The 20,192-nt window shown below is 37.4% G+C and overlaps 1 protein-coding gene across 3 annotated transcripts; it reads right to left on the bottom strand.

Moving 5' to 3' along the window:
• Window positions 1-1,963: 1,963 nt before the first annotated feature.
• LOC121260678 (serine/arginine-rich splicing factor SC35-like) lies at window positions 1,964-19,559 on the bottom strand. 3 transcript variants are annotated; one of them, XR_005939769.1, is made up of 10 exons: window positions 19,383-19,554; window positions 19,210-19,288; window positions 19,017-19,096; window positions 18,851-18,917; window positions 18,404-18,475; window positions 17,478-17,684; window positions 3,255-3,407; window positions 2,888-3,109; window positions 2,521-2,665; window positions 1,964-2,424 (listed from the first exon to the last, which is right to left on the bottom strand). XR_005939769.1 is itself a non-coding variant. In XM_041162628.1 (8 exons), the coding sequence occupies exons 1-8, from the start codon at window positions 19,456-19,458 to the stop codon at window positions 3,091-3,093; spliced, it is 774 nt and encodes a 257-aa protein (XP_041018562.1). In that variant the 5' UTR covers window positions 19,459-19,559; the 3' UTR covers window positions 2,797-3,090. The 3 variants fall into 3 exon arrangements, 2 of the variants coding, with proteins under 2 accessions (XP_041018562.1, XP_041018563.1); XM_041162628.1 differs by lacking the exons at window positions 1,964-2,424; window positions 2,521-2,665 and having other exon boundaries at window positions 2,797-3,109; window positions 3,255-3,428; window positions 19,383-19,559; XM_041162629.1 differs by lacking the exons at window positions 1,964-2,424; window positions 2,521-2,665 and having other exon boundaries at window positions 2,797-3,109.
• Window positions 19,560-20,192: the final 633 nt, after the last annotated feature.

Below are 20,192 nucleotides of genomic sequence, written 5' to 3'. Positions count from 1 at the left end.
CTTTTCTTTTTAAAAAATGCAACAACAATAGCATACCCAATTACTAAAACCCATTGGAGAGACCACAAAACTCGTTGCAAAGAGTCCAAAACACAATAGTGACCAAACTTTCGTTGCCATAGGTACCTACATTCCGCAGTGAAAAAGGATCCTATCACAAAACATTTTATTATTCTTATAATTATTTTTTAAACCTTTAAAGCATTTAAATGTTTTGAAGATGTATAAAATCTTTTAGATTTATTTTATACTATTTACCGTAGAAAATAAAGAAAAAAGTTGGGGATACATCTTTACATACCCATTTTTATTCTGTAATTTCATCACACAATAAAATTAATTATGCTCTACATTTTTTCTTAGATTTATCTTACCTTTAAAACAGTAAGCAACTTGACTAGATATATTATTTTTTCTTCAGTAATTTTATTTTAAATAAAAACTATTGATATATTAGATGTATTATTGCTCATATAATAAATTCAACTTAATTACATATATTATTTACTTTTCATTTAACAATAACATAATTGGACGGATGATGCGACTTCATAAATTAATTTACATTTAAGAATAATAAAATGAGATAGTAGATTATGTGGCTTCATAAAACAAGGGTTTTAGTCCGAGAATCGCGAGGTTTGAACAAAATTTAGGGACGATTCGATAGGAAATCACGCATTGCACCTTCTGATCCAATAGCAGTTGGAAGGGAAAGCTACATCGAAATCGACCCGTGGGATCAACAACACCGAACAGAATCCTGACTGTCGAGCCGGAAGAGGATTGGGAATTAAAAGGGCCGAAATGCAACGACCTTAACATGGGTTGGGATCCTTCGGCCCCAACCATATCTCTCGGTCAGGATAGAACTTCTTCATCTTCAACAAACAGAGCAAACCAGTCAAAATTACTTTTCGGCTCAATTTAGGACAGGAATTTGAACAGTCCCAACAAAAATAAGGAAAAAATTGCCATTTCATGTGTTCGCAAATTTTTAGTAGTCTTGCCATCTAGGGGTGCTACCCGCCTCGTAGGGGCGGGGCCACCCCTATCCTGCCCCCCGCCCCCGCATGGGCGGGGGTTGGGATTTTTCTCCTGAGTTCCGCCCCCTTCAATGATTCACAATTTCACAGCACATCGAGTACAATCAAGCAATTTACAAAACCACATGCACAATCAAATCTTCTACAATTCACAATCACATTCTCCTTTAATCCCATCCTCCAATCTCCATCCACAAATAATAAAAAAATATGAGGCGACTCAAGAAGAGATTCAGGAGTGAGCTATTAAGCCTTACTTACATCCGCTAAGCGCTGAGGTTGAGACAACGATGGAAATTTACAACTGCGACAGCAACTCGAGATGACAATGGTGATTGATGAAGTAAACGGCAAATTAGAGAGAATAGAGAGGCGAGAATCGCAGAGAGAGAGACAGGAAAAGATGAATCCCAAAGAAGAAGAGAACTAGGGGGGGCTCTTCGACTGGGTATTAACCCGTAATCAAAATGCCATCGTTTTGATTATGGGCAGGGGTATTAAAAAAAAAACCCAAGCACAAAATGACGTGAGTATTTCATTTATATAATACGTATTATATAAAATTAATATATATATAACAAACGGAGCGGAGCGGGGTATATACGGGGTGAGGTTCCACTTCATCCGCCCTGCCTCACGGGGGCAGAGCGGTCGGGAGAAGGGGCAACAGGGCCCGCACCCGCTACCCACCCCTATTGCCATCCATCACCGTTTATGGAAATAAAACACAATGAAAGCAGCGTTTCAAGTCCACGTTACATTGAAAGAACAGGTCACAAAAAATTGCAAGTACATGGGAGGGGAAGCGCACACCAAAAAACAGGAAAAGAAATTTGCAGTACCTTGATCCGTTCACTCAACAATATTTTCGCCAATTTTAGTGCATATTTGATGTAAATAGATCATTCACTAATAGATGACGATGAAATGGTGATCCAATAATATCACATCTTTCGATGAATGTATACCAAGAATATAAAGTTATTGGAAGATAGACACAACAAATTTAATAAAAAAACCAACTTGAGGTTGGCTAATAATAACACTACAATCAACATAACACCTATGAGCTATTGTAGGAAGTAGAACCATTTAGGAAAAAAATACAAAGCATTGGGAAAAGAGAATCATTCACATTTATGAACATGTCCTAATGACAATATCTAACTATAATAATACTGCACCACAGGCTCCCATTCACCAACACGGACCCATTCCTATCAATGCAGGCATTGCCACAAAGAGCTACCTGAAACTTAGACCAAGAAGTGTAATCAAGGAGCATTCATATGAACCTGAGCCAGCTACATGTAAATGCATACGAATTGGATCCATCTTTAGGCAACCACAGCTACTCAAACTCCTTGGTAGGCCAAAACTTTGGATATCAGCAAAGTTGAGAAGTATGGTCAGGTTACAAATCACAAACCCATGGCTGTAGGACATTAAAGAGAGAATGAGTTTTAACTCTTACCACTCATGACATTATCAAAAAGAAAATGGTAGGAGACAGTGGATTGCAAACAGCATGAACATGATATCCACCATCTGTGAACCAAAATCAGCACCACAGCTAGCACATCTCAGCAAACAGCAAAATTCACCCTTCCCGTACACAACTATATAAGGACAATATGTGATTCACAATGAGAAAGGATCAGAATTGTAGATTCATGTAAAAATTAAAAAATGATCACAGAGAAGGAAAGAAAGCAACAGATGAAAAATGAAGAAGAAGTAAAACAACATCTAAGGAAACCAAAAATATGGAATGACCCATTGGCAGAAACTCTTAAACAAAGTAACAAAAAGTATTCTGGAACACTTGAAACAGTACAAACCTATAGGTATCAGAATACATTAACTACCATCAAACATGAGTCAAGGAAGGAATTGGATCCAACAAGCTAATGTTCAACCTCCCAAAAGGTCCATGGCAATAAAACCTAGCAATCAGGGTGTTGATCCGAGCATGCTTAACATAACATGTCCTTTCCAAGATCAAAGCAGAGATAACGCTTCAAGCCAAAGATATCTCCAAATCTTATGTTGCTCCTTCATTCCTACAAAATATAATTACCACAAACAGTTAAGCCACAAATAAGTTAGTCCAATAAAAAATCCTATAGCTTAAAAGGGGAAAAAAACCCAGATTTATTTTTTGATCAGTGCAAAAAATAAGCCCAGAAATGCATTGCAGAGACTCACATCAGCATCAGATCTTGTGGAGTTCGGCTTCGAGAATCAACATGGGTATGTGGCGAAACAGTTTTTGGCACAGGAGCTCCATTACTGGTCTGGGCATCAGGACTGTCAACACCAGGTGTCCTACGTGGAGATAGACTCCCCCAAGGATGAGGACTGCGCCGAGCCGGGGAAGCACTTCAACAAAATTCTCATTTACCATCGGATAATAAGCCAAGAATACACTCTTTTATATATATATATATATATATATATTACCAAGACAGCGAGAAGAAGGAAAGGGCGGAGCCTGACCGAAGAAGAAGAGAAGGAAGGGGAGGAAGAACAGCAGAAGATCAGAGAATTGCACAATAATTAAATTATGCAAGCACAAAATAAGTAGGCGGTTAGACCGTCCATATGCATGAATGTATATGCAAAGATAATTGTAATAAACATATAAGCTTTATTAAATTAACAAGCTTAAAGTAATTACAAGGCAGCAGTGGGTAGTGCAGATTTGCACTTACAAGTATTGGGGTAGATAGGGAGAGTCAAGAACAAGTTTGAGAGGATTAAGGGTTTCTCTCGAGTGAGTTCTAAAATGAGCTCTGCCCTCTCTCAGCAAATGAGGTTCTCCTTTTATAGCATAAGGAGTTCCTGTTACAATCATTAAAGTAAAACCCGTGGGTACACAGTGGGAACTGTTTAAGCACGGGGCACAGGGGTGTCATCATTCTGTCCTCCAGCTGTCTTTGTGGGCGGCTGCTTTGGGCATAAGACGACAAATTAGAATTCGGTCCACTCTGTGACGTCCAGCTGTCTCTAGGGGCGGCTGATTTTGGCGCAGAGTGTCAATTATCTTCAAAGAGGACTGTATTTGTCTTCTTTGAACTCAAGTAGTAGTCAATCATCTTCTAGCTTTGGGATGCCTTCCGAATCATGACCAAAAATATTACTGTATGAAGCCTCTGATGATGCTTCTGAGTTTTCTTCAGAATTATCACTTGTAGACTTCGACAGTTGTTGTTCCAGCAATTTCAATAAATCTTTTTTCCCGAGTCTGCTGAGGATATTATCTTTGACAGACTTAGAAGATTTCTTAGAGGATGAACTGGTAGCTTTTCCTCTTGATGAAACTGTTGGTGAATCAGGGGCCTGAATTACCAGGGGGTATTCAGGTATTACTATACCAGACGTAATTGCAGGGAATTCCTTTTTGTCCGCTAGATCAGGAGCGGCTTGGGGGAAGTCCTTAATCATCTGGTCAATTACTTTTTCAGTATAACCATACCTATCCCACCATTTTGTGAAATAAGCACGATCCAGCAAATTGGCATTTCTCTCATAAGTCCATTTGAAGATCCACGGTAGTTTGTAGGTCTTACAAAATTGGAGCTCAGGAGGGAACATCTGATTATGCCGGTTTAGTTTTGTACCAGCAAATTTCTTATAGAATTCAAAAGCTCTGGCGAGCTGCTCAGGGAGATTCTCGGGAATTAGTCCGAATAGGTCCCACCATTGGAGAAACCAGTAGGGGAAAGTTCCTTTGAATCTTTTGTCAAAATTAAAGAACCATGAATGGCTCATATCAGGTACCTGAAAAAACATGAAGCGTCTCCAGGCAGTTATGTAATCAAAATAATTATAACTCAGTGCAGAGTCATGGAATTTTTTGAGGGTAGATGGGTTTGTGGCCCATTCATCTTCTGTAATAACTCGCAGGATATAAGCACTGTGATAAATCAATTTGGTGGAGTCATTCTTATCATAAATGGGTTTAATGATAAGAGAGTTGGTGAGAATCAGGATACTGGAATAAAATTGAAGATTTTTGGAGGAATCCTCAGGTATCCAGTGGAAATTGGTTGGAAAATAGGAAGAGGCTATTTTGAATGGATCTGTGATATTAGAACGACAAGGTTCTATATGGAACAGATGGGTCAAAATTGGCTTCTTCATATACAAAGAATTTCCTTTTGGGAGGAAAAACTGTGGAGTAATTAAAGCAGGTCCTTTTGATGCAATTGCTTTCGCATATGGATCAAAAGGGGTAGAAACCGTAGACGCGAAGGTCGACGGTTGCACAATTGTACCAAGAGGTGTAAACCTATTGGTAATATCCAATGCCGTTGAAGGGGCACTGGGCACAGGAACAGTAGATGTCCTAGACTCATTCTTGATGAGTTTTATACTAGGTATTGGAGGTGGGGGGTTCACTCTCTGTTTTTCTTTTCCTTTCTTTTTGCTGACGCTCATGATTGGGTGTCTGCAAGAATTCTCTGGTAAGAAAATCAGGGATAGAATTATCAGTGCCTTTGATGTATTCAATATCAAAATCAAAAACACTTAAAATACTTTGCCATCGTGCAAAAATATGTTTTGATGCAATGTTTTGAACATCTTGTTCTAAAACAAATTTAGCACTCATGCAATCAATACGAAGTAAAAACTTCTTATTTAATAAATCAGATTGAAATTTAGAAATACATAGTACTATGGATAATATTTCCTGTTTAATAGTACTATATTTTTCTTGTGCAGGGTTCCAGGTTCCAGAATGGAATCGAACAATTTGTTCAGATGAACCTGGTGAAACACATTGTTTCAGAATGCCACCATAACCAATGTTTGAGGCATCTGTTTCAACGATTTTGAATGAATCAGAAGTGGGGATACCAAGGCACGGTAAAGTTTTGACATGTGCTTTGATTTTCCTCACTATTTTAGTATGTATTTCTGTCCAAGGAGGAGGATTGGAAAGAAGTCTTTTGAACAAAGGACGACATTGTTTCCTCATATCCTTGTAGAAATCAGCAATGTAGTTAAGAGATCCTAAGAATCTCTGTAACTGGTTTTTGTCAAGAATGACATCAGGGAATTTATCAGCAAAATCAATGGCTCTTTGGATGGGCCTGATTTTACCTTCAGCAATATCATAACCAAGGAATCTGATCTTGGTTTGGAACAATTTGATCTTTTTCGCAGAAACGACAAGACCATTGAATCTAATGATGTCAAGAAACGAATTTAAATGTTTCCAATGTTCATCGATAGATTTTGAAAAAACAAGAACATCATCTATGTAGACGATGGTGAAAGTAGTGAACGAATTGAAGATATCGTTCATGATATGTTGGAACTCACTGGGGGCATTTTTGAGACCGAATGGCATCACATTCCATTCGTAATGACCAAAGGGAGTAACAAAGGCTGTTTTGTACCTATCTGACTCAGCTACCTGGATTTGCCAAAAACCAGACTTGAGGTCAAATTTGGAAAACACTACAGCATCAGTCAACCTATGAATTAAGTCATTTTTGTTGGGAATAGGGTACCTAATCCACTGTAAGACTTTGTTCAAAGGTTTGTAATTAATGACTAGACGAGGGACACCTCTCTCTAGTTCGGCCTTTTTTCTGACATAAAAAGCTGGGCAAGACCATGGGGACTTACTCTCTCTAATTATGCCTTTTTTCATCAGATCACTAATCTCCAGTTTGCAAAACTCTAAAGTCTGACTATTCATTTGAATTGGTCTGGCTTTAGTGGGGATTGTGCGTTCATCAAAATTTTTGATATAGGGAAGAGAAACGATGTGTTTCTTCCTATGCCAAAAAGCATTTGGTAAATCAGAACAAACATCGAAAACAAGACGCTTGTTAAAATCATCAATTTTTGAAATTAAAATTGGAGAAGATAAATGATCAGAAATCTTTTTGTATCTTATTTCCTGTTTGAGGAAATTCAGATGTTTTTGTTTTGCAAAAAGCAAAGATTTCAAACCTTTATCTTGATCAATCTCTTGACGAGATGCAAATTTAAATTTGACTTTTTGACCAAAAGGGTCGGTAGTGATACCGTCTTTCTCAGTCAAAAAGGGGTATAAAGCCGAAATAAAAGGAATGCCTAAAATCACTTTGTCAGACATGTTTCTGACCAAAACAGAAGGGATTTTAAAACAAACATTATTTTGGCAAACATGAGCATTGTTAAGTTCAAAAGTAATTTTCATCTGAGATCCATTAGCAGAAAAAAGTCTCTCAGAAGATTTTTCAAAATATTTGCTGGGAATGAGTCCTTCCTGAATACAATTCAGGTCTGATCCGGAATCAATCATAGCAACAACAGAGAATTGAAAATCATGGGCAACAACAATAGTAACCCTTGAAAACCATTTTGGAGGAATGGTATGATGGATTAAACAAATCTGGTTATCAGCAGCTAACTCATGTTGGCTAGAACCAGAGTCGTTTGTTTGCTCATTATCAGAAGGGATGTCCTGATCAAGTTGTTTATCAATTTTGAACACTAAAAATTCTTGTTTTAAAATCTCATTTTCAGTCTTAAGGTTGTTAACCTCAGATCTGAGTTCAACGATTTCTTTTTTAACAAGATTTATTTCGTGTTGCAAATCATTTGTTGAAATATCCTTGGGTTTTTTCTTTTGAAATCTCTCCAAGGTTTCTTGAAAACTAATCCTGTGTTTTGAAGGTTCTGGTTCTTGACGACCCAGAAGCTTCTTTAGCTTAAGAAGATATTCTTCCTTGAGCTCAGGATTTGTAATTTGAGAAATTAAGGTTAGCAATAGATTTTCTTGTTCTTCAGATTTGGATAAGACATGGATTGTCTTCCCTTTCATCTGACAGCAAGTATCTTTACAATTGCAACCTATCTTAGGACCAGAAACTTCAAGAGTTTCAGGTTCTGAATGATATTCTGAATCACTAGAACTGAACTCGAGGGTATCAGATGATGAAGATGAGACTATTTCTAGGAGTCGAAATAGTTCTTCCTTATCATTGTTACCAATGTTTAACTGGTTAAGTTTCTTTTTCAGTTTTTTATCTGTTTTAGCCTTCTGGGGACATTTACTAGCAAAATGCCCTTTCTTGCCACAGATATAACATTTTCCTTCAGAAGATTCTTTCGAATTCTTTTTCTTAGAAAATGGCTTAGAAAATGGTTTTTTATAAGTTTTCTTATAAAATTCATCACGGGGTTTTCTCCTGGTGTCCCTGTGAGGTTTAGAAAACTTGTGTCTCCTTTTAGAGGGAGCTATAGCAGGAAGTCCAAATTGTTCACAAAATGTTCCCATTTCGTATTTGGCTTTCTTGCTATTTCTCATCTGCTCTCGGAGCATTCTTTGATCATTACACATACTAATACCAAGTTTCTTTATTACTGCGCATATATCACCATAGGTGTATGCATCGTAATTTAGAGACCCAGCAACAGTAAGTTCATCCTTCACTTTGTAAGCAAATAAGCGAGGTAAACCATCAATATATTTCTCCTTCCAGTAAGGCTTTTGACTGTCGTCACGAAGCATTACTTTTGAAATAAAAACATCTTGGTACCATCTATAATCAGACATCTGATGACATCTCAGATTATTTAACTGGTCGCTGATACGACTGGTTATATCAGATGGTGTGCCAATAAAATGCTTTAAAATTGTATAAATCAAAGTATTAACTCCATCAGCCTGAGCAGAACCAATGGATTCATCAAAAATAGGAAATCCTTCATCATTACACTTGACAGCGTTCTGAATGGATTCCTTAGCATTTCTGGTTAGGTGTTTATCCCACCAGTTTCTTAAAACGCCGGAAAAACCTTGTGTTAAAATCTTAACAATATCAGGTTGTCTGATATTATTATTAACATAAGCATTTGAAATCAGTGACATTTTACTCATGGTATTCATGATCTCTTGTTCAGAGAAACCATCAATATTCCACTCGTAAACTTTGTCAGCAGAGTAAGAAGATTGGCTTTGAAAAACTTTTTCTTCAAACTGTAAATCAGGGGGAGTAGGCCTGGAATACCAGTTCTTCGTCAGACTCATTGGTTGAGGTCCTTTTGAAGAAAATCTGGCGATTTCAGGTTTTAAATTAACATCTTGAAAATTGTTTTCAAGTGAATCAAGATCCTTTTCATCAGAGGAGTGTTCGTCAGAAGACTCGTCTGTGGATTCTATTAAAACTTCTTCTTCTATTTCTTTGTTAGACAAAGCACTAGTAGAAGGAAGTTCTTTCTTCAGATCTTTGAGCATTTGATCAATCTTATCTAAAGTCTGTGCCTGAGGTATTTTAAAATCAATTTTGGCTCGACTTTCAGGTAAGATAATCAAAGGTTTTTCAATTATTTTCTTTGGTTGATCTGTATTTGAAACCAAAGGAATAGGATCAGGTTTTTCAACCTTTTCTTCAATCCGATCCAACTGTTGTCCGATCGTATGAAGAGCAAGATTCACAAAGTTATTTTGAGAAATAACTTTTTTGGTTTCTTTGAGAATCTTGTCCTTCTCAGGATCTCTGGAAACAGTTTCCGAGATTTTGAAAGGTGAAGCAGATATCTCAACTCCCTTGTGGGTGATGAGAACAGTCTCCAAAGGTGGATGGCTTGACTGAACTACCATCTTGCCTTCTTCCTGGACAAAATCAGTTTTAACAACGTTTAAAGTGTTGTTTGAAACATAAATATTTTCAACAAAATCGAAGAAAAGAATATGCTGTTGTTGCTTATTCATTTCTTCTTTCCATTTCCGTTTAACACGTTGTTTTTCTTTTTCTGAATACTTTGCATGATAGGCTTTACGCCTAGCACTGTTTTTTGAAAGTTTGTATTCTTCGAAAAGATAAACAAGATCAAACGCAAATGGTTTATTCAACACAGTTAGACTGTGATGAACCTGGGGGGCAACAGGAGCTACCATTTCTGAAGCCGTGGGTGATTCAGAGGATTCCTCCTCTTTATCAGCTTCATTGTGAATAGGCTGGTCTTTAGAAGAACCAACATCCTTTGCCGAATAAAAAGCAGAAGTAACTTGAGAGGACGTAGAAAGTCCTTTCAATTTTAAAACAGGTTTAACAGGTTGGGCAGTTTTAACAGAATCTTCCAGAAATTGTTTGAGATTTTGGTCTCTTCTTACTGGAATTTCCGACCCTTCAAAAGAAGAACTAGATCCAGCATAAGAATTTCTTCTCAGCCCTGGAGATCTGTTCTGATCAAAACAAATTTTAACAGTTCCATCTAAATACTGTTGAATGTTACTTGGATAACTATCAACAGGATTTCGTGGAATAGCAGTAGGAGGAACTTCATCCTCTAAAATCCATTCTTTGGGAAGAACAATGTCTTTCCAGAAAATCATTTTTGGAACAGAAACTTCCGCATCCGGGGTCGAACTCTGGATCAGGAGAGTTTTCCCATGGATAGGTTTTGCAATAGCACGAGGATTTAAATTCGTTTTTAAAAGACGATAATAAATCCTGTAAATCAAAGTGAGGGGTTTACTACCCTCCAGCATGTCATAACCAGAAGTCAAAATATTTAAAGTTAAACATTTTGAAATATGACCATCATCAATAGCAAGAGTTAAATCAGGGAAACAATTAAAATGGACTGGTCCGTTCGTCAATGACGATTGGATCATTCCGAGAATACTTGTTTCAAATTGATTGAATCTGGCATCCCTTAGACAGAAAAGAACGGATGCATCGATACCTCTCCTAGTTAAAGGTTTGGCGGCGATTTGGACAGATCCAATATGGATATACCTAAATCCTTCCTGAAAGAATTTAGCCATTTGTTCTTTTGGGAACAGACAGCATTTTTCTTGGGATTTAGATATAGCATAGGTTTGTTCAACAGTACGCACGCAGTGTTGTGTGTGCAAGGTTTTCTCGAACCAATTGGTCCGATACAGTTTATCAACATTAAGGCTTGGGATCTTCCAAGACCCAAATTTAGAAGACTCAACTGCTTCGAAAGCACAGTCTTCCTCATTCACTATGTCAGGCGGCATAGCCGACCTGGAACTAATTGTTGAATTGGATCTATTTATCCAACTCATTTTGTCCTAGGACAACACCGACCGTCGCATCTCAGGGGTCTGCGAACTTACCACTCTCGGCCCTCGGGTTTGCACCACTAACTGCCCTCAACGCCAACCTAGGCTTAACACGGGACTTACCTGGGTACCTCACCTACTTGTCGAAAGATGATCCTGAACCAACCGAAGTAGAAACTTCGTCTCAGGGTTGTCAAAAAACAAAATAAGTTCAACAAAGAAGAAGCAATTCACAACAATTAGATACCAGATTGTTCTCATCAGTCAAGCCATCCACCTTTGGAGACTGTTCTCATCACCCACAAGGGAGTTGAGATATCTGCTTCACCTTTCAAAATCTCGGAAACTGTTTCCAGAGATCCTGAGAAGGACAAGATTCTCAAAGAAACCAAAAAAGTTATTTCTCAAAATAACTTTGTGAATCTTGCTCTTCATACGATCGGACAACAGTTGGATCGGATTGAAGAAAAGGTTGAAAAACCTGATCCTATTCCTTTGGTTTCAAATACAGATCAACCAAAGAAAATAATTGAAAAACCTTTGATTATCTTACCTGAAAGTCGAGCCAAAATTGATTTTAAAATACCTCAGGCACAGACTTTAGATAAGATTGATCAAATGCTCAAAGATCTGAAGAAAGAACTTCCTTCTACTAGTGCTTTGTCTAACAAAGAAATAGAAGAAGAAGTTTTAATAGAATCCACAGACGAGTCTTCTGACGAACACTCCTCTGATGAAAAGGATCTTGATTCACTTGAAAACAATTTTCAAGATGTTAATTTAAAACCTGAAATCGCCAGATTTTCTTCAAAAGGACCTCAACCAATGAGTCTGACGAAGAACTGGTATTCCAGGCCTACTCTCCCTGATTTACAGTTTGAAGAAAAAGTTTTTCAAAGCCAATCTTCTTACTCTGCTGACAAAGTTTACGAGTGGAATATTGATGGTTTCTCTGAACAAGAGATCATGAATACCATGAGTAAAATGTCACTGATTTCAAATGCTTATGTTAATAATAATATCAGACAACCTGATATTGTTAAGATTTTAACACAAGGTTTTTCCGGCGTTTTAAGAAACTGGTGGGATAAACACCTAACCAGAGATGCTAAGGAATCCATTCAGAACGCTGTCAAGTGTAATGATGAAGGATTTCCTATTTTTGATGAATCCATTGGTTCTGCTCAGGCTGATGGAGTTAATACTTTGATTTATACAATTTTAAAGCATTTTATTGGCACACCATCTGATATAACCAGTCGTATCAGCGACCAGTTAAATAATCTGAGATGTCATCAGATGTCTGATTATAGATGGTACCAAGATGTTTTTATTTCAAAAGTAATGCTTCGTAACGACAGTCAAAAGCCTTACTGGAAGGAGAAATATATTGATGGTTTACCTCGCTTATTTGCTTACAAAGTGAAGGATGAACTTACTGTTGCTGGGTCTCTAAATTACGATGCATACACCTATGGTGATATATGCGCAGTAATAAAGAAACTTGGTATTAGTATGTGTAATGATCAAAGAATGCTCCGAGAGCAGATGAGAAATAGCAAGAAAGCCAAATACGAAATGGGAACATTTTGTGAACAATTTGGACTTCCTGCTATAGCTCCCTCTAAAAGGAGACACAAGTTTTCTAAACCTCACAGGGACACCAGGAGAAAACCCCGTGATGAATTTTATAAGAAAACTTATAAAAAACCATTTTCTAAGCCATTTTCTAAGAAAAAGAATTCGAAAGAATCTTCTGAAGGAAAATGTTATATCTGTGGCAAGAAAGGGCATTTTGCTAGTAAATGTCCCCAGAAGGCTAAAACAGATAAAAAACTGAAAAAGAAACTTAACCAGTTAAACATTGGTAACAATGATAAGGAAGAACTATTTCGACTCCTAGAAATAGTCTCATCTTCATCATCTGATACCCTCGAGTTCAGTTCTAGTGATTCAGAATATCATTCAGAACCTGAAACTCTTGAAGTTTCTGGTCCTAAGATAGGTTGCAATTGTAAAGATACTTGCTGTCAGATGAAAGGGAAGACAATCCATGTCTTATCCAAATCTGAAGAACAAGAAAATCTATTGCTAACCTTAATTTCTCAAATTACAAATCCTGAGCTCAAGGAAGAATATCTTCTTAAGCTAAAGAAGCTTCTGGGTCGTCAAGAACCAGAACCTTCAAAACACAGGATTAGTTTTCAAGAAACCTTGGAGAGATTTCAAAAGAAAAAACCCAAGGATATTTCAACAAATGATTTGCAACACGAAATAAATCTTGTTAAAAAAGAAATCGTTGAACTCAGATCTGAGGTTAACAACCTTAAGACTGAAAATGAGATTTTAAAACAAGAATTTTTAGTGTTCAAAATTGATAAACAACTTGATCAGGACATCCCTTCTGATAATGAGCAAACAAACGACTCTGGTTCTAGCCAACATGAGTTAGCTGCTGATAACCAGATTTGTTTAATCCATCATACCATTCCTCCAAAATGGTTTTCAAGGGTTACTATTGTTGTTGCCCATGATTTTCAATTCTCTGTTGTTGCTATGATTGATTCCGGATCAGACCTGAATTGTATTCAGGAAGGACTCATTCCCAGCAAATATTTTGAAAAATCTTCTGAGAGACTTTTTTCTGCTAATGGATCTCAGATGAAAATTACTTTTGAACTTAACAATGCTCATGTTTGCCAAAATAATGTTTGTTTTAAAATCCCTTCTGTTTTGGTCAGAAACATGTCTGACAAAGTGATTTTAGGCATTCCTTTTATTTCGGCTTTATACCCCTTTTTGACTGAGAAATACGGTATCACTACCGACCCTTTTGGTCAAAAAGTCAAATTTAAATTTGCATCTCGTCAAGAGATTGATCAAGATAAAGGTTTGAAATCTTTGCTTTTTGCAAAACAAAAACATCTGAATTTCCTCAAACAGGAAATAAGATACAAAAAGATTTCTGATCATTTATCTTCTCCAATTTTAATTTCAAAAATTGATGATTTTAACAAGCGTCTTGTTTTCGATGTTTGTTCTGATTTACCAAATGTTTTTTGGCATAGGAAGAAACACATCGTTTCTCTTCCCTATATCAAAAATTTTGATGAACGCACAATCCCCACTAAAGCCAGACCAATTCAAATGAATAGTCAGACTTTAGAGTTTTGCAAACTGGAGATTAGTGATCTGATGAAAAAAGGCATAATTAGAGAGAGTAAGTCCCCATGGTCTTGCCCAGCTTTTTATGTCAGAAAAAAGGCCGAACTAGAGAGAGGTGTCCCTCGTCTAGTCATTAATTACAAACCTTTGAACAAAGTCTTACAGTGGATTAGGTACCCTATTCCCAACAAAAATGACTTAATTCATAGGTTGACTGATGCTGTAGTGTTTTCCAAATTTGACCTCAAGTCTGGTTTTTGGCAAATCCAGGTAGCTGAGTCAGATAGGTACAAAACAGCCTTTGTTACTCCCTTTGGTCATTACGAATGGAATGTGATGCCATTCGGTCTCAAAAATGCCCCAGTGAGTTCCAACATATCATGAACGATATCTTCAATTCGTTCACTACTTTCACCATCGTCTACATAGATGATGTTCTTGTTTTTTCAAAATCTATCGATGAACATTGGAAACATTTAAATTCGTTTCTTGACATCATTAGATTCAATGGTCTTGTCGTTTCTGCGAAAAAGATCAAATTGTTCCAAACCAAGATCAGATTCCTTGGTTATGATATTGCTGAAGGTAAAATCAGGCCCATCCAAAGAGCCATTGATTTTGCTGATAAATTCCCTGATGTCATTCTTGACAAAAACCAGTTACAGAGATTCTTAGGATCTCTTAACTACATTGCTGATTTCTACAAGGATATGAGGAAACAATGTCGTCCTTTGTTCAAAAGACTTCTTTCCAATCCTCCTCCTTGGACAGAAATACATACTAAAATAGTGAGGAAAATCAAAGCACATGTCAAAACTTTACCGTGCCTTGGTATCCCCACTTCTGATTCATTCAAAATCGTTGAAACAGATGCCTCAAACATTGGTTATGGTGGCATTCTGAAACAATGTGTTTCACCAGGTTCATCTGAACAAATTGTTCGATTCCATTCTGGAACCTGGAACCCTGCACAAGAAAAATATAGTACTATTAAACAGGAAATATTATCCATAGTACTATGTATTTCTAAATTTCAATCTGATTTATTAAATAAGAAGTTTTTACTTCGTATTGATTGCATGAGTGCTAAATTTGTTTTAGAACAAGATGTTCAAAACATTGCATCAAAACATATTTTTGCACGATGGCAAAGTATTTTAAGTGTTTTTGATTTTGATATTGAATACATCAAAGGCACTGATAATTCTATCCCTGATTTTCTTACCAGAGAATTCTTGCAGACACCCAACCATGAGCGTCAGCAAAAAGAAAGGAAAAGAAAAACAGAGAGTGAACCCCCCACCTCCAATACCTAGTATAAAACTCATCAAGAATGAGTCTAGGACATCTACTGTTCCTGTGCCCAGTGCCCCTTCAACGGCATTGGATATTACCAATAGGTTTACACCTCTTGGTACAATTGTGCAACCGTCGACCTTCGCGTCTACGGTTTCTACCCCTTTTGATCCATATGCGAAAGCAATTGCATCAAAAGGACCTGCTTTAATTACTCCACAGTTTTTCCTCCCAAAAGGAAATTCTTTGTATATGAAGAAGCCAATTTTGACCCATCTGTTCCATATAGAACCTTGTCGTTCTAATATCACAGATCCATTCAAAATAGCCTCTTCCTATTTTCCAACCAATTTCCACTGGATACCTGAGGATTCCTCCAAAAATCTTCAATTTTATTCCAGTATCCTGATTCTCACCAACTCTCTTATCATTAAACCCATTTATGATAAGAATGACTCCACCAAATTGATTTATCACAGTGCTTATATCCTGCGAGTTATTACAGAAGATGAATGGGCCACAAACCCATCTACCCTCAAAAAACTCCATGACTCTGCACTGAGTTATAATTATTTTGATTACATAACTGCCTGGAGACGCTTCATGTTTTTTCAGGTACCTGATATGAGCCATTCATGGTTCTTTAATTTTGACAAAAGATTCAAAGGAACTTTCCCCTACTGGTTTCTCCAATGGTGGGACCTATTCGGACTAATTCCCGAGAATCTCCCTGAGCAGCTCGCCAGAGCTTTTGAATTCTATAAGAAATTTGCTGGTACAAAACTAAACCGGCATAATCAGATGTTCCCTCCTGAGCTCCAATTTTGTAAGACCTACAAACTACCGTGGATCTTCAAATGGACTTATGAGAGAAATGCCAATTTGCTGGATCGTGCTTATTTCACAAAATGGTGGGATAGGTATGGTTATACTGAAAAAGTAATTGACCAGATGATTAAGGACTTCCCCAAGCCGCTCCTGATCTAGCGGACAAAAAGGAATTCCCTGCAATTACGTCTGGTATAGTAATACCTGAATACCCCCTGGTAATTCAGGCCCCTGATTCACCAACAGTTTCATCAAGAGGAAAAGCTACCAGTTCATCCTCTAAGAAATCTTCTAAGTCTGTCAAAGATAATATCCTCAGCAGACTCGGGAAAAAAGATTTATTGAAATTGCTGGAACAACAACTGTCGAAGTCTACAAGTGATAATTCTGAAGAAAACTCAGAAGCATCATCAGAGGCTTCATACAGTAATATTTTTGGTCATGATTCGGAAGGCATCCCAAAGCTAGAAGATGATTGACTACTACTTGAGTTCAAAGAAGACAAATACAGTCCTCTTTGAAGATAATTGACACTCTGCGCCAAAATCAGCCGCCCCTAGAGACAGCTGGACGTCACAGAGTGGACCGAATTCTAATTTGTCGTCTTATGCCCAAAGCAGCCGCCCACAAAGACAGCTGGAGGACAGAATGATGACACCCCTGTGCCCCGTGCTTAAACAGTTCCCACTGTGTACCCACGGGTTTTACTTTAATGATTGTGACAGGAACTCCTTATGCTATAAAAGGAGAACCTCATTTGCTGAGAAAGGGCAGAGCTCATTTTAGAACTCACTCGAGAGAAACCCTTAATCCTCTCAAACTTGTTCTTGACTCTCCCTATCTACCCCAATACTTGTAAGTGCAAATCTGCACTACCCACTGCTGCCTTGTAATTACTTTAAGCTTGTTAATTTAATAAAGCTTATATGTTTATTACAATTATCTTTGCATATACATTCATGCATATGGACGGTCTAACCGCCTACTTATTTTGTGCTTGCATAATTTAATTATTGTGCAATTCTCTGATCTTCTGCTGTTATATATATATATATATATATATATATATATAAAGCACTAATACATGAGTGATTGAATACCTATGATCGGAACGGCTTCGACTACGCCGGTCATCTTCATATCTGCCTTTCCCAAGATCTTTGTGATGATCAGGACTTGCACTACGGCTCCTGCTATGGCGACGATGATCCCTTTCCCTCCCGCGGTTCCTGTCACGATCATATCGCTCCCTACTTCTGCTGAGACTTCTCCTTCTATAATCCCTATCCCTGTTTTCATCCCGATACCTGAAAAGGTTTTCAATCAGTCACTGCAGAGGGAACATGAAGCACTGAATTGCAAGAATGGAGCCTGGAGAATCCATTCCCAAAACTGCAGAGGGAACATGAAGCTCTGATACCACTTGTTGGGGGAGCGTGCCACTTCTGGTTTTCACCGCTTTTCTTGTCTCAATGAGACGAATACAGTGGTATCAGAGTGATTGTTAAGAGTTTTTTCATTTTTAGTGCGTTGCTCAGTTTGTAAATCTGAGCATATCACTGTTCATCTCATTGAAACAAGAAAAACGATGAAAACCAGAGGCGGAACGGAGGTGGCACGCTCCCCCAACAAAATCTTCTGCAATTTTCACATGCATGAGTTACCAAGAGCATCATTAGCTGCACAAGTGTCAAACCAGCACAAACTCCTGATATTACATTTGATGAAGATTGAAAGAAGTGTACGTTCATTAATGAAAATAGCAGAACAACAGCACATACACACAGAGACGATCCTTGCATCAGTAGTTTATATAACATGTCTTGCGTTAGTAGTCACATCAGATTTTCAAAACTGGTAATGTGCACTAACTCGGACTAGCTACATTAAATCAGGATAACATCATCTCTCTGAGAATTCATTTGCAAACAAATTATCCTATGAATTCCACAGAAATTAAAATGCTGGACAATACATCCAGTTTTGCACCCAATTTAGTAGCACTTCTGCAGAGAAAGATCCGCACCTAGGACGAGGGCTACGACTTCTTGACCTCCCTTTTGTCTTTGAAGTTGTCTCTATTATCCTTCCCTTGTGGCTGAAAATATAAATCCAACGTAAATAAATTGATTAGACGGCAAAAAAACAAACAAACATGATACGATGTAACTAAAACAAACACTAAACATATTGTTTTGAATCAGAATGTTACTTGTCTGGTAGCTGTAACTGTAAAGACCATCCAATCAGTAAACGTTTGGTTCCATAACCAAATATTCAAGATTCATCATACAAAAAGACCAAAACCATCAACGTTGCTACCTCACAAGTCAAAACACCCTTTTCTATCAAACAAGTTTTGGAGGTGCCAGAGGAACGCGTACGCCATAGTTTGAGCTTGAAAGTGCAGCAATTAACATCAGAACAATGATTTTAAAAAGAAAAAACCAGAACCCCACAGTTAGCGACTTACATTCGCTCGGCATTTGGGCCGTACTTGGCAAACTGGACCATAATCTCTCTGCCATCGACAATTTTTCCTGCAAAAAAAAAAAAAAAAAAAGATGACAAAATGAATAAGACTAGCTGACGGTAAGCTTTTAGTTTTAGATGTCGAGTTTGCGGAAGTAATAACTAACCATCGAGCTTCTCCACCGCTTTCTGTGCCTCGTCCGCATACTTGTACCGAACAAATGCGAAACCACGCGATTCTCCGGTCCTATAACCAATCAGAAACACCAAATTGGAAGCAGGAACTACCAAATTGAAAGCAGAAGCTCTGAGAGAGAGAGAGAGAGAGAGAGAGAGAGAGAGAGAGAGAGAGAGAGGAACCTTCGGTCTCGGGGGATAAATACGTCGACGACCTTGCCGTACTTATCGAAGAGAGGAAAAAGATCATCAGCGGTGGTTCCTAGCAAAAGAGAAAAATAGGAGAATTAGGGATTGAGAGAGAGGTAGGAGAAGGGGAAAGATAGGAAAATCGGGGAGGAAGACGGGTAAAATACGGAAAGTGATGTTGAGGACGAGTAGGGAGAAGGTATCTCTGATGTCAGGAGGGCCTGCTCTCCCAAAGTGCGACATCTCGCAGCTCTGCAACTGCCAACTGCAAATCCAAATGCGAGAGTCGAAGATTACGTTTGGGTTTCGAATTTGATACCCAGAAAAATTTTATATAGGAAAAGGTGCTATCGTTCCCCACACAATGTATCAGGACTGTTCTTTCTTTTTTCTTTTTAATTTTTTTAAATTAAGTAAATATTTTAAATAATATTATAATTTTTTAAAAAATATATATATTTAAGAGTATTAAAAAAATATGAAAAGAAATACACTTCTTAGACACATCATCGGTGCCCACCCTTTTATATAATGATATAAATTGGTGCTAAAGTTTTTAAATGCAAAATAGTCCCAATTTTCCCATAAAATACAATTATGCAAAATAGGTTTTACAAATTGAAAATGATATTTAGGCCTGATTTAGATACAAAAGTCATTTCGATTCATATTAACTTATCTTATTTAATTATTATAATTTTTTTAAATTTTTACATAAAATATAATAAATAATTTAATTTTTTTAAATTTTAAAATAATAATAATATTAAAAAATATATTCTAATAATATTTTGTTTAACTTTCCATTCATCTCATTATCAAACCTCCCCTTGTTTAGGCATGTTCGGAGAAGAACCCCCTGGAGAAAGATCTCAATTACCTTACTTTTGGAGGGCCCCATTTCCATTAATGAAACTCTCAAGAATATGGCTCATAGATATACTTACACAGTGATGGTTTGGACTTTGGAGACATCA

Source organism: Juglans microcarpa x Juglans regia, chromosome 4D (genome assembly GCF_004785595.1).
Source record: "Juglans microcarpa x Juglans regia isolate MS1-56 chromosome 4D, Jm3101_v1.0, whole genome shotgun sequence".
In the NCBI taxonomy this organism is placed as follows: domain Eukaryota; kingdom Viridiplantae; phylum Streptophyta; class Magnoliopsida; order Fagales; family Juglandaceae; genus Juglans; species Juglans microcarpa x Juglans regia.
This window is presented reverse-complemented; position numbering and strand designations above follow the sequence as displayed.